We start from the raw sequence: 17,347 nt of genomic DNA, 5'->3' as shown, positions 1-17,347 counted from the left end.
TTCTGCTTGATGATTTGCAACAACCCCATAGCTTAGCTTCTCAGCAGCCATTCAAAGCACACTGAGAATGTGCATGTCACAGATACTCCAAGATGGGAAAATTAGAACACCTGGATTATTATTACTATTGAGATGCTGAACCTTTAAGGCTGGTGCAATACGTTCACTATATAAAATATTAATACAAAAATAGGGGGGTTGTGGGTGCACACCTGAGGCCAATTTCAAAACGTTTAGAGCTAAATGATTCAAGTAAATATGCAAGTGCAGGGTTTTTTTGTTGGTTGGTTTAGGCAGTCTCTCCCTCTTAAAAGCCGCTCAGCAGTTTGCGGGGGAGGATTTAGCACACAGTTTGAAACCAAGGCACAGGAGATGTTTACATAAAGAATTGGTACTACACAGAGAGGTAAAATTCCTTTTTTACTATGATTAGAGGTAAATAAGTTAGGGACCACCATGTGGGGTTTTACCTTGACGTGGTATGGTGGCTTATCAATATTATGATCATAAATTTGTAACAAAAAAAACCTGTTTCAAAATTACATGCACTTGCATATTTACTTGAATCATTTAGACAGGGCTTTAAACTTTTTGAAATTGGCCTCAGGTGTGCATCCACAACCCCCCTAGCACTATATAAAATATGACATATTCATTTTTAGGGTTCCTGTTAAGTTCTCCTTTACAATGATTTTGCTGGGAACTTCTCTTTATATTGCTGACTGAGATTTCACATTACCAGAGACAGTAGTTCCTGTGTGGCATGGCCAGTAGTTTAAAACTGACATTCATGCTAAACTCTGTATTTGAAGTTCTGGTCACATTTAAGTATGATGACCCACCACCTTTGAAATGCATTTTCTGCAATATGATAGAAGCCTATTAAAGCCATTGGTTAAAGGGATACTGTCATGGGGAAAAAAATTGTTTCAAAATGAATCAGTTAATAGTGCTGCTCCAGCATAATTCTGCACTGAAATCCATTTCTCAAAAGAGCAAACAGATTTTTTTATATTCAATTTTGAAATCTGACATGGGGCTAGACATTTTGTCAATTTCCCAGCTGCCCCATGTCATGTGACTTGTGCTCTGATAAACTTCAATCACTCTTTACTGCTGTACTGCAAGTTGGAGTGATATCACCCCCCTCCCTTTTCCCCCCCAGCAGCCAAACAAAAGAACAATGGGAAGGTAACCAGATAACAGCTCCCTAACACAAGATAACAACTGCCTGGTAGATCTAAAAACAACACTCAATAGTAAAAACCCATGTCTCACTGAGACACATTCAGTTACATTGAGAAAGAAAAACAGCAGCCTGCCAGAAAGCATTTCTCTCCTAAAGTGCAGGCACAAGTCACATGACCAGGGGCAGCTGGGAAATTGACAAAATGTCTAGCCCCATGTCAGATTTCAAAATTGAATATAAAAAAATCTGTTCTTTTGAGAAATGGATTTCAGTGCAAAATTCTGCTGGAGCAGCACTATTAACTGATTCATTTTGAAAAAAAAAGAAACCTAATACAGGTATGGGACCTGTTATCCAGAATGCTCGGGACCTGGGGTTTTCCAGATAACTGATCTTTCCGTAATTTGGGTCTTCATGCTTACTTAAGTTTACTAGAAATTCATTTAAACATTAAATAAACCCAATAGGCTGGTTTTGCTTCCAATAAGGATTAATTATATCTTAGTTGGGATCAAGTACAAGATACTGTTTTATTATTACAGAGAAAAAGATAATCATTTTTAAAAATTTGGATTATTTGGATAAAATGGAGTCTATGGGAGACAGCCATTCCGTAATTTGGAGCTTTCTGGATATAGGGTTTCCGGATAAGAGATCCTATACCTGTACTGAGTTGTTTGTTCATAAGTCTGTGAATTCCAATAAAATAAAGTAAAAGGAAATCTTTGTTTCTAGTTTTATAATCCTAAAGATAAACTAATGGCAAGCATATTGTAACTCAATAGAAGATTTTCTTCCAAATCGCAAAATGGCAGCCTCTTTTCTTGAGGCTTTACCTCAACATGGCCTGTTGAGAAAGTGCATAATGTATAAGAATGTAAAGGAATCTATTTGGATCAATGTAATGTCTGCAAGCTCTTAGATCAATACAAACAACCATGTTGCAAGCCCAATAATTTCACTCAATTTACAGTTTAAAAATGAATTAGTTAGCAATCCTATCTATAAATCAAGCAAATCAATACACACAGCATAGTCCTAAACTCTACTACTGATAGTTTGCCATATTAAGATCGACACTTCCAATTTATATTGCCATACACATACTATAATTATAACATATATTGTAAGGTGTTTCGCATTTTTAGAACCATCCAAAGTATATGCAAAATAAGTCAAAACATTCCCTTCTGTGCTTTAAAATCAGGGGGAAAACTGTTTAGCTGAAATATTAAAAACTATTATTGATTTTGAACACACAAGCACACAGACTATTTAGTACGTCACTGCAAAATGAAATGTAGCCCATAAATTACTTTTTCAAGGTCACTATATTATGTTCATATAAACGAACCTTGGCTTCTGAGTCCAGGTTTGCAGGATCAGCAGGTACACTTAACTCTACAGTTCTTGTTTCCACAGCAACCACTCCTACAGGTATGCCTCCTAACCTGTATGCATGGAAAGATAAAACCATGTTACATCTCTTTATACTTACACATATTATCTGAATTTCAAATTAAAAATGAAATTTGGGTATAGGTACTCATCTCAAGGCCCACGGGGAATAATCAGTGAGTTGAAAGCTGCAGTGATCATTGCACTAAAGTAATTGCATTAATTCTGCTATTCATTCTGAAAAATAAGGCTGTATCTAATAAGTTCCTCAGTATTTTTTTGACATTCATTTTACATAACAGTCCTTAAAGATGAACCATAAAGGCTCCTTCCCTTGTATTGTGTGCCTGCAGTAATCTTCTCTTACATATCTTTATTTTGGCTCCTTTTTTTGCACTGCAGTGAAACATTTTTTGTATTCCCCTTATTTCATGGCATCTTATTCAATCGAAGAAACCTGCCTGGTGTGATTGCTCCACTGAGGAGAGGATGCGAGGCAAGAATAAAGAGGAAATAAAAAGTGCCTTCATATTTTCTTGTACACAGACTATACATTTAGGTGAGATGATACTTGCGTAGTGATGTATGCATCCAGTGTAAAACACCAGTGACTCATGAGCGGCTGAGGCCATAGAGTGAAATAATTCCCTCATGCACACTCTCAGGGTAATAGTCTATTTATTCTTTGTCTAGAGTTAGTTACATTTTTATTGGACTTTTTTTTTTTCTATTTAAATGTTTGTAATGAATTTACAAGAAATGAAAGGTGTGAGAGATGAATGGCCCTACAGGCTCCATCCATACGCAGTTTCAATTTGAGCTTTCAGCACAGACGCCTCTGAGCTCGCTCACCTGCCTTTCCACTGCCACAGTGGAAAAAAAAAAAGAAAGAGTTAGAGAAAAAGAAATTGAAGAGTTGAAAAACGATAATGAAAGAGGCGGACGTGTAGACAGGGAGGAAGCATTTTCAGATTCTGAACTTCTTCTTTTACAGTTAGCATGTAATGTTCTAGAAAGTAAATTAGGTGCTGTAATTAGAAGGAAGATGAAAAGAAAAAGGAATACTTCTTTATTGCAGGTTACCTGAAGCCCACCAGCTGTGGTTTTAATAGTCACAGGCATGCTGGTAGATCAGCAACAGGAGGAGGCACCTACATTTTCCATTTATAGACCTTGGTTTAGGTGGGACCAGGAACATGGCTGAGCCAAAGTGTATGGTTTGGGCAAATCAGGGACATGGTACAATATGGCACAGCTTTTAAATAAAAAATCACAAAACATATGGACATCCCTTTTACCAAAAGACAAGAAGCACACTTTTGGTCAAGTACAAGAGGTAATAAATATAGTACTCCCTTTAGAAACTGAAGTTGGTGGTCTATGATGACAGATGACAAATTATTACAAATAAAACAACACACGGAAGGACTGGGACATATAAAAATGCACTTGCCGTAGCTCTTTAAACAGGGAACTTCTTCAAGAACAGATCTAAAAAGGAGCCTAGCAAAGAGGAATGTCTATCTAAGACATAGAACATAGATTTGCAAACTATTTTGAATGCAAATTTTTGGAAATTCCCTAAAATATTAATCAAATACCAAACATATTTGAAATTAACAAACACAGCAAAGACGTTAATTGTCAGACTTACTTCAAAGACACAGCTTAAAACCTATGTGCCAAGAGGCATGCAAGCTAATGATGGATGGCTTATTATCAGAGGATTACGGTTATTTATGGAATGGGAAAAATGACTCAAAACAACTTCTGTTTTCCATTATACTTCATATAAATTTTATCAGTCTCTGCACATGAAGATGCTACATCTTGTTTTATGGCACATCCCCGGACAAGATGCCAGAGTACAATAAAAGACAATTTACAGCCAAGAGCACATATATTCCAAACATACAGTGCACACAAAAGATGAGTTTTGGAGGCACTTACAGAAACCATCCCCCGAAGAATACATTTATGTCTATTATTATTTCTTTTCTCTTTGGAAATGTCACTGCCTTTGAAAAAGACAAATTTTTCAAGAAGTTTGCAGTACCTTAGAGCCAGGTGAGTTAACATGAAAAGGACAGTAACCAAGGGTTAGCATCACTAAGCCTCAATGCATTGTGCGGAAAAAGAAAATCCAGACGGATAAACATAAACAGGAAGCTTGATGGCCCAAACTATTAATGAATTATTATTCATAAATTAATAAAATGACTATATTTGATACTCAAGCTTGAGAAAAACAAAAAAGAAATTATTTCTGGAATCAGGGATGAAGATATTTTCACCAATTAAGTTTTTTTTACATTTTTTTAATTCTTAGTGTGGCCACTAGGATAATTCATATTTTGTTTTTCAGTTCATTCGCCATTGTGGAATGAATATAACTTCTAGGTCATGTGGTGTCTTATAAAATACAAGATGCCTTCTCAGTTCCCCTTCTCAGTTTGTTAACTGCATTCTAGCTAGGTAAGTTTACATCTGAAGGCAGCAACAGAAATGATAAATAAAAATGATTGAGCTTGTTACAAATGCATACTCCAGGTACTAATAATTATGTATATTGACTGCATAGTAAATTCATATGTTTCCTTTAAATATTCATACGTTTCCTTTACATATACTGGAGGTCAGATATGTAAAAAAGTCTTTGGACACCTGTAAAGATAGTAGAAGGGAAGTACTAACTGTAATAGAAATGAAAGAAACGTTTTAGAACCACTGATCTATACAAAGGAGGCAAAGTGAGTGGCTTAGACTATTGGTTTATAGACTGAAAGCAAGAAAAGTTTATGCAAAATCGAAGTAGGATGGAGCACACAATATAGCAGCTTTTACTGCAAAAGATTTATTGAGCACAACATGTTTCGGATCTTCATGGATCCTTTTTCAAGTGTCATCTATCTCTTTCAAGTTATCTATATACTGAGCATATGGTATTATTAATATGAATATTAAAACAATAACCAGTACATCAGATGTAAGGTGGACTTCAGAAGGTCTACTTTGGCTCAATAATATCAACAATTATTTATGAGATGAAATGCAGTACAGGTATAGGAGCCGTTATCCAGAAACCGGTTATCCAGAAAGTTCCGACGTACAGGAAGGCCATCTTACATAGACCCCATTTTAAGATAATAATAATAATAATTTAGATGTTTTCAACTTTTTCTCTGTAAAATAAAAACAGTACCTTGTACTTGAATCTAACTAAGCTGCATGAATTCATATTGGTGACAAAACAATCCTATTGGGTTTATTTAATCATTTTTTGCAGACTTAAGGTCTAGTGATCCAAATTATGGAAAGAACCCTTATTTGGAAAACCTCAGGTCACAAACATTCTGGATAATAGATCCTTAACCAGTAGTTTTTTCCATATAGTAACTGAACATCCAAATCAATAAATGTGGCTTATTTTGACGGTGCAAAATCTTTTTTACGCACGAGTCCTATTCAAATATAAAAAGAGCTGGGCAGCAACATGTGCATGGAAAAAGTTCCGGGGGGAGCCAAATTTGGGCTGTGTTTGGCTATTGCTAGTAGTGATGTGTGGGTCAAGAAAACCTCAAACCGCACCCGGCATCCCTCCTCCATTTATAAACCCACACCACCCACCGATGACATCACAAAATGGTGTGGCAGGTGTGAGCCTAAAAAACAGGAAGTCAGAAGCTGGCAGTCTAAGGTCGAGATAGAGTGGGCATAAGGGCTCAACCAGAATCCACCCGCGACCCGTAAGAGAAGCAGCGAGCTTTGCCTAAACCGGCAGGTCTCGCGGGTATTGAGCCAACCCGCAAATCACTGATTGGTAGCCCCTATGTTGACTGGCAGCCTACGGGAGGCTCTGTTTGGCAGTACACCTGTTTTTTATGCAATGAAAACATTCCTCCAAGCCAGGAATTCAAAAATAAGCACCTGCTTTGAGGCCACTGGGAGCAACATCCATGGAGTTGGTGAGCAACATGTTGCTTATGAGACACTGGTTAGGGATCACTAACATAAGCAAAATCCAAGAACAGTGATGAAACTGGATTTATTTTAAAGTCTTTAGAAAATTATAAATATAAAACAAAGATTAACTGTTGGGGCTGTATATATCATATACTGTATCATAGTAACGCTTAATTGTAAGTTGATTACATTGTAAGAAATTTCATTTATTGTTGAACATAAATTTATACGTGAGTTTAACACAACGTACATTTGTTACATATGTTACATATGTTTTATAATGCCACAGTTTTCTTCAACAGATGGGCAAAGAATGAAGGTATGGGACAAACATGTTGCTTGTACCAGAGGGAGCAGGGTTGTGTTCTGTTTGCTGCAGGCACCGCAGGCACCGCATACACCCCTTGGCAATACATTATTTACTCATAGCCACAAAGCAATGAATACTAACTGTGCATAAATACAGATGGATCCAACATTATACAGGTAAGGGACTTGTTATACAGATAAAGAATCTTTCCATAATTTGCATCACCATACATTAAAACTCTAACTAAAGTCTAAAAATGTATATGGCTAAAATGCCATGTGTTATATACTGAAATTATTGCACCAGCCTAAAGTTCCAGCTTCTCTAAAGCAGCAATGATCCAGAACTTCAAATTTGTCACAGGGGGTCACCATCTTGGAAAGTGTCTGCGACACTCACATGCTCAATGGGTTCTGAGCAGCTGTTGAGAAGCTAAGCTTAGGGGTTGTCTCAAATTACCAAGCACAAAATGAGGTTGGCCTGATGCTAGTCGCACTGGTTACTGTACTGCCATGTAGTAATAATCGGTATAAATTACTAATCAGCCTTGAATTTTGAAATTTATATTCTATGTGTACTGTATACTAGTTGGTCCCTAAGCTCAGTAAGTGACAGCAGCACAGAGCATGTGCAGTGAATCAGCAGAAAGGAAGATGGGGAGCTACTGTGGCATTTTCGGAGGCACAGATCTTTACTGCTAAAGGGCTGTGGTTTCTAGCCTACTTCATTAAGTTAGTTAAGCTTTAGTTCTCCTTTAAGTCTACTAAAAATCATTTACATATTAATTAAACCCAATAGGATTGTTTTGCTATAATAAGGATAAATGATATCTTAGTTTGGATCAAGAACAAGGTACTGTTTGATTATAACAGACAAATACTTTTTAAAAAATTGTATTACTGGAATTAAAATGGAGTCTGAGGCAGATGGTCACAGAGTATTTATTTTAGCTGAATTACTATAAGTTAAACAAATCACTTAAACAAATCCTTAAATAAAACACAATCTTAAACTTGTAATGCCCTCCCAATTATTATGCAGTATACCCTACAGATGGACACACTAATTACACACCCAGCTTTAAAAATGAAAAATAATTTCTCCTTACCTAGCCCTTCCAACAATTACGGTCTGTGCCCATGGCTGCATGATCTCCATGAAAGAACCATAGTCAAAGAAGCCACTCAGCCACTGCCCTTTTTGAGCTAAAACAAAGAAAGAAAAAAACAAAATTTCTAGATTTACCAGTGATTTATTTAAATAATGTACAGAACAAAGTAATTCATATACATTCATTTAACCATCCCACAACTGTTCCAGTCACAAATATTACTCTACTCTTAAACACAGGAACAGTAATAGGTCTACATTTTGTATTTATGGCTTTCCTCAAGGACAGCCTTGGTGGAGGAAAAAAACAATTTTTTGGGGGGATTTCCATAGTAATCAATGGGAATAGCTTATATATTTGCAAACATGGAAAATTCTGGGGACATTCCTACCAGTCTATGATTATTATTATTATTATTATTATTAATATGTATTTTTAGAGCTCCAACATATTGCGCAGCACTGTAAAATAAATGTGTTTATACAAAGAAATCACATAAGTTACATACATAGAAGAACATACAGAGTTACATATATAGAGACCAGTACTGGTATGAAACGTGAGGAAGGCCCTGTGCAAAAGAGATTAGAATCTAAAGGGGAAGGGAATGAGACACAATGGGCAGATTTACTAAAGGGCGAAGTGGCTAGCGACTTTTCTCCAGAAATCACATCCGCAGGGACATCGCCAATTCACTAACAGGCAAATGATCATTGCTTTGCAAATTCACTAAAGTGCGGCTTTTAACGCTACCTTTCGCCAGAGTTGACTTCGCCACCTCAGACCAGACGAACTGCTAAAATGAAGCTAGATCTTCCTAAATCTTACGTCATTTACATCATATCCTGTCTGCCGAAAATGCATTAAAGTTGAAAAAGTGCTTTTGCCTGCAAAAGTCCTAACTTGAACATTTTTAGGTTAACATTTTTCCCCAGACATTTGAGGGCCATGGAACATTCATTTCACAGTGGGTTCATGTCTAGGGCATTATATGAACTCTACTGTCTTTAAAGATCCTTGGACATTTGTAATAAAAAGTGGGCACTTCAAGCATTTGCACCAACATCTCTAAAAAAAAAGTCCATACAACTTTAATGTACTGGCCTTACTCAAATTGATCACTAGCGACATTTGGCTAGGCATAAACAAATGCTAGTGAATCTTCGCTATGAAATGCCCAGGACGCAACTTCGCATGTCAGTGAATTAGAGTAGTAACGAATTTGCGCCCTGCAAAGTGGTGCGAAGTGTACAAAGCGGTCGCTGGTGACAATTTGCCCTTTAGTAAATCTGTCCCAATGTGTGAGAGTGGGCAAGATATAACTGTCTTTTCATATATAAGATCAGAAATAAGCAAGATGAGAGATGTCACATATGGTATTGAATTTGGTAGTTAAACAGAGCGAGGGTAGGCTTCTCTAAATAAGCGTGTTTTAAGAGATCTTTTGAAAGCAGAAAGGTTGGGGGAAAGTCAGACAGACTGTGGGAGAGAACTCCAGAGGAGGGGTGCAGCCTTTGCAAAGTCTTGAATGTCAGCATGTGATGAGGTACTGAGAGAAGAGTTGAGGAGCGTAGTCAGCGTTTGGCTGAGTATCTAGAGATGACTTCAGGGATGTAGAGTGGGGCAGAATTATAAAGTGCTTTGAATGTGAGGGTCATTAGTCTAAATTTTATTCTAAAAGGTAGTGGAAGCCAATGAAGAGATTGGCAAGGCAATGATATGAAAACTGTCTATAACTATATAAGTGCTGTGAATTGTGAGAACGTAGTTATGTCAGTCTAAACACAAGAGTATATGCAGCCTTGCCAGATGAAGGGAACATAAATTTTATAGACTGCAGTCATGATGTTTTGTAAGCAGTATTATTTATCAAGCAACAAATTGCCCTTTCATGTGCTTATCAGGGTCTAAAGAAATTAACAAATTGTTCAAGTGTCAATAGGAGCAGGCTGTAAGACTGACTCTTTTCCTACCTAACACTGTGACTAGTGGGGAAGTTGGAATAGAAATAAAGATTTTTCACTTCTGCTGTGTTTTTTCCCCACATTTTAATTTACCCCCGACTGGGTAATTTCTGCATTTTATAAATCTAATTGAATTGTTGGATATATCATGCAAAGCATTTTCATCTTCTTTATAATGATTTGTCAGTTCTATATGTATAATACATATTGATAGCAAAGCTTCATAAGTTATATGCTACTTATATAAGTAACAAACCCTAAATCAACTGGTTTCCAAACCAGATCTCTAAAACCTCAGAAGTGTTGACACGCAAGTGGTCTAATTCTGACAAACCCATCTATGCTTCTACAAAACTATTTTCTATAGGTGGGTACTTAGGATACACTTAAAAGCAGAAAGTATTAAGAATTTCTATAACCAACATGTGTGTAAGCTAGTCATTGATATGATAGAAATCTGCTTTAGGCTTTTGCTAGTGTAAAATATAATTCAGTCCCTTTCCTGCCTTAAAATCCTGTTCTTTGGTTAAATAAAAAACACTTCTATGGCCTAAAACCACTGCAGTGAATCCTTCTGCCTGTCTTGCTGATAACATCTACAGTGACATGTATTTTAACTACAGGTTGGAAGTGGCATTACAAGAGTAACAAGTAATCATTAAAATTTCCAAACCCTTGGGAGAGCAAAAAACATGAGAATAATCATAAATACCTTTAAGTTCTGTACATTTGGCATCTGAGTGCATATACACTTGCACACCCTAATTTCAATGCCATTTAGAACTGTTGTGTGATACTTTTTTTAAACAAAGACTTTATTAAAAGTGTCAATATAAAGCCTATATGTAAAATAGTGGAACTATAAGTGGAGAGCATAAACATGCTCTGTGTAGATGAGCACATTAACCAGTTTTATATCTACATAAGAGAATTGATTTTTCTTTATATATGTTTTTACCTGTTTATGATACATTTGGGTAATACAAAGGTTTACTATATTAGAATGAAATGAACTACACACTCTGTAGCTAAAGAATCCGCCCTATTTACTTAAGCTGAGATGCTGTATTCCTAAAGGCACATTTCATTCAGCCGACTAAAGTCAATGCCTACAGCAAGGATAATGGCTATTTTACAGCTCCACGTCTATAACTGCGACAGAAATACAAAGCATGCCAAAGCACTAAAGGAAACTTAAGCAAAGAACAGATTCATTTGAACCTCAACCTCTGAAATCATATGCCCAAAACCAATTAAAAGAGAGTCTCCGAGTGCGGTAACCTTTCCTGACTTAAAGTGGCAGGCAAGAGTGTTTTATCGTGGAAAAAAACCTTGTAATTACTGTGTTCTACATTCCAGGCGTCTTGGCCCCACTGTAAAGTATGAGCATCCATTCCAAATGTATCTTTGTATCATGTGTCTCAGCTGATGGCTTAGATTCTGGCCTAGCGTCTCGCGTCACATTGAAGAATATCACAGCACTATCTTCTCTAATAAATGGCTTTAACTTTTCACCTAGGAGATATCTGCTCTAACTTATCACTGAGAATCATCTGCTTTTCTTAACGCCTCTACTAAATTAAAATTTGAAAGCCACTTGATTTGGAGCCTGGCTAGGGCTAGCACTTCAGACAGGAGGATGAATGGTCGCACGGGGAATGTAAAAATATTATCCAAATGCAGAAAAAAGAGCTAAGCCACAAATCTCATTTCAGTTTTTTCATTTTGCTCTTTCTGGGTCTAAATGCAACTGTTGCCTTTGGGGGTGGGGTTGTCATTTAGTTTCAGCAAGTGGCAAAGCTCAATTCAACATAAAGGCAATAAAACGTAGGTTTTAAAATAACATTTTTAATATTCATTTTTAGACTGATAAATAGTAGACAAGTATAACAAATATGATATAATTTCATGTTGTCAGTAACTTTGTAGGTAACCAACTTACAAAACTGTGTGCAAAGTGCACATACATAGTCAAAGTATAGAAAAGTATAAAGTTTGTTACAAATCAGACTGTAAATAACATACACAGTAAACATACTGTACTGTTTAGTAATACCAATAAACAAACACGTTTTGCATGCTTGTAATAACAGTCTTGGTTCCGAATTAAACCATGAAGCATATATCAAGTCTCCTCCAGCCAAGACTCTATTTCCCATAATGCCTCGGGTCTCGATATTTGTAACCACTGCTACATTTCCAAACCAGAAATGCAGTAAATTGCAAGGAACAGGCAGATGCCACTTTAATTAGGAATTACATTTACAAATACCTTTTAGATCCCTGCTACTTGTATTACATATATAAATGCTGGAAAAATGCTTGGAATTCTATCTTTTTTTTCCCTTTATCTTTTATTAGGCAAATTATGTCTGTGATTACAACCTCTCTAGAGAAATCAAACCTCTAACAACTAAAGAGAGTACATACTGGGGTGAGGCCGTCCTGCCAACATCCATCGAGGATCATAAGGAGTTTTGGTGTGAGTGAATTCTATGAGTCTGTCAATAGAATCCTTTGGTGTGAGAATGGGAACTGGACTGGATACACACTACACAAAAACAACAAAAAAAACATGTCAGATGTTCATCAGCAGGATTTTTTAGTGCTAATCTAGTGATAATTAACAAATTTTTGTCATGAGGAATAAAGACTTTGGAAAATTTACTTCACTGTCGTGCGTCATGGACATGAAGATATTTATTGCTACGGTATATTGTCAAGTCCAGAAAACTCAATGTATAGTCCTTTATATAACAAAAGCTAAACATTCAGTTTACTGCATCTTGTGAACCAAACATACAGTGTGAACAAAAATAATTAAGAAGCTACAAAAAAAGAATGAGCAAAACCTCCACATTTTAATATAATCATACGTTTTATATAGTTGTCCCTCAAACATTTGTATGTCATACAATAAGCCCACAAAATATACTCAGCTGGGAAGATATTGCCTACATTATACTAAAAATATTTGTTTCCTCTATAAGTTTACATACTTACCTTGGGCATATAAGAAAGCCATTGCAAAATGTTGTACACCCCTTCAAAATCATCATAAACTGTGCTATGTGTTACTCCATTGTTATGCATTATCTGGATGCCACCCAGCTGGTTGTTTGATGTATATACCTCTCGGCCAAGGACCTTTCAAAACATAAAAATAGATGTTCTGCAATTTACAAATAAGTAATAGGAATCCAATAATGAGTCTGCACACCAATGTGCAACAAATGGGCCTACCTGAAATCTATTTTCATAAATAATACATATGTTCCATCAAATGTACAACATCTTTGGAGAAATTAAAATAATAAATGATAAATATCTGAACAAGTGTCATATATGCATGTTTTGATATCAGTACAAAATGAAAACGGCACAAGTCCTTGCATGGCTACAATTTAAACATTATTTTAAAATATTTTTTAACCAGAAATAGGGACCAAAGAAAACATAACCTTATTCTGGGTCTACTTAAGCCATGCTCCTCACCAGATCTCAAAGTGCAAGTGGCATATATTAATCTTGCTTATTTATTTAGTTGTTTGTAAGAATATAAGCTTGAATGTGATTAGGGCTTCAGATTCACTACAACGGAAATGTTCAGGGAGTCACTGTCACAACACATCTATATTCTGCAGTTTGTGGACAGTGTTTAATAGGTACAGAAACCACTTTTTTTTTCTTCCTTTATTCATATGGGTAAAGACATGGCCAAATTTGGTTCCTCTACAGTATGGACTATATTGTGGTTAAAAAAAACTGGTAGAAGGGTTTAGGAGGAAATGTAAAGACTGAGTGGTTAAAAATAGTCAGAAATAGTGCAGATATAAAGCAGATATTTATATGTATGTTCCTACAATATGTACTCTTCAAGTGATAGGCTTTACTTTCATGCATCCAAGCTCAGAATAACGAAAACAAATGTTTACAATAACATATATGAAAAACAGAGGGCACATTAAATGCTAAAGTCTTTGTTATCATACAGAACACTCCTGCTTGGGCTATGTGCCTTTCACAGTTAATATGCACCATACAAAAAGGTAATAATGCTATCAACAAGCAATGGTCCTTGAAATACTGGACTGTAGCATGGATTCAGTAAAGCATCTGATGTGAAAGACCTGAGTATGCGCATTTATTACTCTGCATCATCTGCACAGTATCCTGCAGCAGGCCCACTCCAGCAGTAAAAGGGTTTATATGCAAGCAACAGCTCTGCTCTTTTCTCATTCTCCTGCTGTCTCTTCCCATTTGCCCTCTTGCTGACTGATACACTGATCTCTCGGTCACTCTGCTTTCTGCTCCACTGAGTCCATATTACTAATAACACCTCCGCCACGGCCAGTTTACCTCATGAAAGCAGGAGCACATCATTACAAAATAAACTCATAACTTTGACACTCTAGCAAATACACGCCGTTTGTTATTTTTATGGCTCCAGTTTTCTCCAAGAGGCAGAGAGGGCATTACCTACCACTTCCATTTATATTTCCAAAAGGAAAGAAAAAAGCAAAAGACAAAACTCTATATAACAAACAAGCAGTCAGCACTGGGGAAGGGTTTATTAGAAGGGGGATGTCTGAATGCTTTACAACATGTCCACTGCCATTAGCCACATTAACCTCTTTAATAATATAAATAGCATTTAGCACACAAAGGAAATAATAAGAAATGTATACCTTACATCTCGGACTTTACATGTCACATTAGTTCATATTGCAGAGATGGTGTAATTTAAATAACACGAGTGAATACCAACTAATTTACCATAATTGGAATTAGGTTACGAAGGTAGAAGCTAGAAAAGATAGTTATTGCACATTTTTGCAGTATGCACTACATGACACATGTAAGGTTTTTTAACCTAGAGGAGAATTCAGGTACATTTTTAGAATGCACAGAAATTGGAAATGGACTAATTATACAGACAAATAACACTTGGCTGTAGGATTACACGCAGGAGATGACATACAAAATGTGCATATTACTATATTACAGAGACATCAACCTGACACTTTTTCCTCTGGGAAGTATTATGGCCACGCCTCATTATGTTCTGACCCTGCCGTAATACACCCTGAGCAATGCCCCGATTACTCCCCCAGTTCTACACAAAGCTGCCCATATCTGAAAACATTTTAGTAGGGTTTAGGGCCTTTTTAATTAAAGGGCTTTAATTCAAATGCAAATTACAGGAACCAAGGAACGAGGCTGTTACACTTGGAGACTGGAAAGGGGGGCCAGATGACCCACATTGAATTTTAAAGATCACTATACCTTCAAATGTTATTAATATTTGCTGGGAGGTGAAAGAATAACTATTTCCATATTTTTATATGGGTTCTTTAACTCCATTCCACTGTACTAAGCTTAATTCTGTGAGAAAATAAACCAGAACAAGCCCCTCTGAGATATCCATATGCACTAATATATATATATATATATATATATATATATATATATATATATATATATATATATATATATATATATATATATATATACACAAGGATTGGAAAAACCGCACACACAGGACTTGTATGAATGAAAGAAAAACAAAATTTTATTGCGACGTTTCGGCTCTGATACTAGAGCCTTCCTCAGGTGAAACTTCACCTGAGGAAGGCTCTAGTATCAGAGCCGAAACGTCGCAATAAAATTTTGTTTTTCTTTCATTCATACAAGTCCTGTGTGTGCGGTTTTTCCAATCCTTGTACACATTTTTCTTAAACCTGCCAGGCAGTTGGCCTCTGTTTGTATGAGTGCTCCAGTCCGAGGACGAATATATATATATATATATATATATATATATATATATATATATATATATATATTTATACAGGTGTGGGATCCGTTATCTAGAAACCTGTTATTCAGAAAGATCAGAATTACGGAAAGGCTGTCTTCCATCTGAATTTTAAAAAATGATTTCCTTTTTCTCTGTAATAATAAAACAGTACCTTCTACTTGACCCAAACTAAGATAAAATGAATCCTTATCGGAAGCAAAACAATCCCATTGGGTTTATTTAAGTAGACTCAGGGGCAGATTTATTAAGGTTTTGTTGGATCTGCTCTATTTTGAGGTGCCAGGCTAATGAATTGAGACAGTCTGATCTTTAAATAAGTGGTATTTATCTACAAAGGAATTAAAAGGTATAACATAAAAAGGGAACTTACTAAGATGGAGGGAGGTAGAAAGGGATAGGGAAAGGTGCAATGGAAAAGAGTGGAAAGTGCCTAACTAACAAAGTATTTACAAATGCTCTTGATATGTACATGAGGAAGAACATTCAAACAGGCACACTACCCTTTTACCCAGGACAGCCACACCCAAAAGACAGTCCCAGCCAATCATGTCGACGTTAACTGTTCTTCTCTTCTTAGATAGACAAGGGAGTGAAATCAAGTTAGGATGCACTGTGAAAGAAATCCCATAATCCAATGCTCCAGGTGTCCCTTTGTTGATCCAGCAGAGTGTCATTCCCTTGGGAACTCTTGCTTTCCCTGCACCCATACCAGTGTGTCCAGTTATTTGCATCTCTCTGATATGGACATAACTGTAGCTACAAGGATTGTTTAATGGCAGGATAGCTGTTGTCCAGGCTTGCACCTTCACAGTTGCCATGTGATGGAAAGGCAGATATCTGTTGACCCATTGTGTATTGGGCTTACTGTTGAATATCCAAAATTCAGTACTATAGGCTTGAATTGTAAATTCAAATTTTCAAGTTGGGAACAACTCAAATTCGACTATTCTTCAGCTAAAACCTGTGAGTTCATGTGGCTGAGGTTTTAATCTGTTAATAGCTTCCTGACATTCGAGTTTTTTTGTGAGAGAAAAACTCGATTCGAGTTTAGACAAATTCGATACGAGTTTTCGGGTTGGTAATATTCGTTCGAATTGTAGACGTTCGATTTGTTTTCTTAAATAACCTCCCAATCGAGTTGTGATTCTATTCGGATTTATTAGAGTTGAATGAATTCGATGATTCAACCTTTGATAAATCTGCCCATTAAAGTATGAAGATCCAAATTAGGGAAAGATCCGTTATCTGATCAACCCCAGGTCCTGAGCTTTCTGGAAAACAGGTCACATACCTGTATGTATGTGGATGTATATATATATATATATATATATATATATATATATATATATATATATATATATATATATATATATATTAGGGATGCACCAAATCCACTATTTTTGATTTGGCCGAACCCCCAAATCCTTTGCGAAAGATTCGGCCAAATACCGAACCAAATTTGCATATATAAATTAGGGATGGGAAGGGGAAAACATGTTTTACTTCCTTGTTTTGTGACAAAAAGTCATGCAATTTCCCTCCCCGCCCCTAATTTGCATATGCAAATTAGGATTCTGCCCGCCCGAACCCGAAT

At 36.3% G+C, this 17,347-nt stretch overlaps 1 protein-coding gene across 1 annotated transcript in view; it reads right to left on the bottom strand.

Moving 5' to 3' along the window:
• The window catches only part of acaca.L (acetyl-CoA carboxylase alpha L homeolog), a 253,393-nt gene that overhangs the window by 45,229 nt on the left and 190,817 nt on the right, over nucleotides 1-17,347 (bottom strand). Inside the window, 4 exon segments of the mRNA XM_041581952.1 lie at nucleotides 2,544-2,640; nucleotides 7,969-8,065; nucleotides 12,366-12,486; nucleotides 12,939-13,082. Of these exon segments, the coding sequence (XP_041437886.1) occupies nucleotides 2,544-2,640; nucleotides 7,969-8,065; nucleotides 12,366-12,486; nucleotides 12,939-13,082 (459 nt within the window).

This window comes from Xenopus laevis, chromosome 2L (genome assembly GCF_017654675.1).
Source record: "Xenopus laevis strain J_2021 chromosome 2L, Xenopus_laevis_v10.1, whole genome shotgun sequence".
NCBI lineage: Eukaryota > Metazoa > Chordata > Amphibia > Anura > Pipidae > Xenopus > Xenopus laevis.
This window is presented reverse-complemented; position numbering and strand designations above follow the sequence as displayed.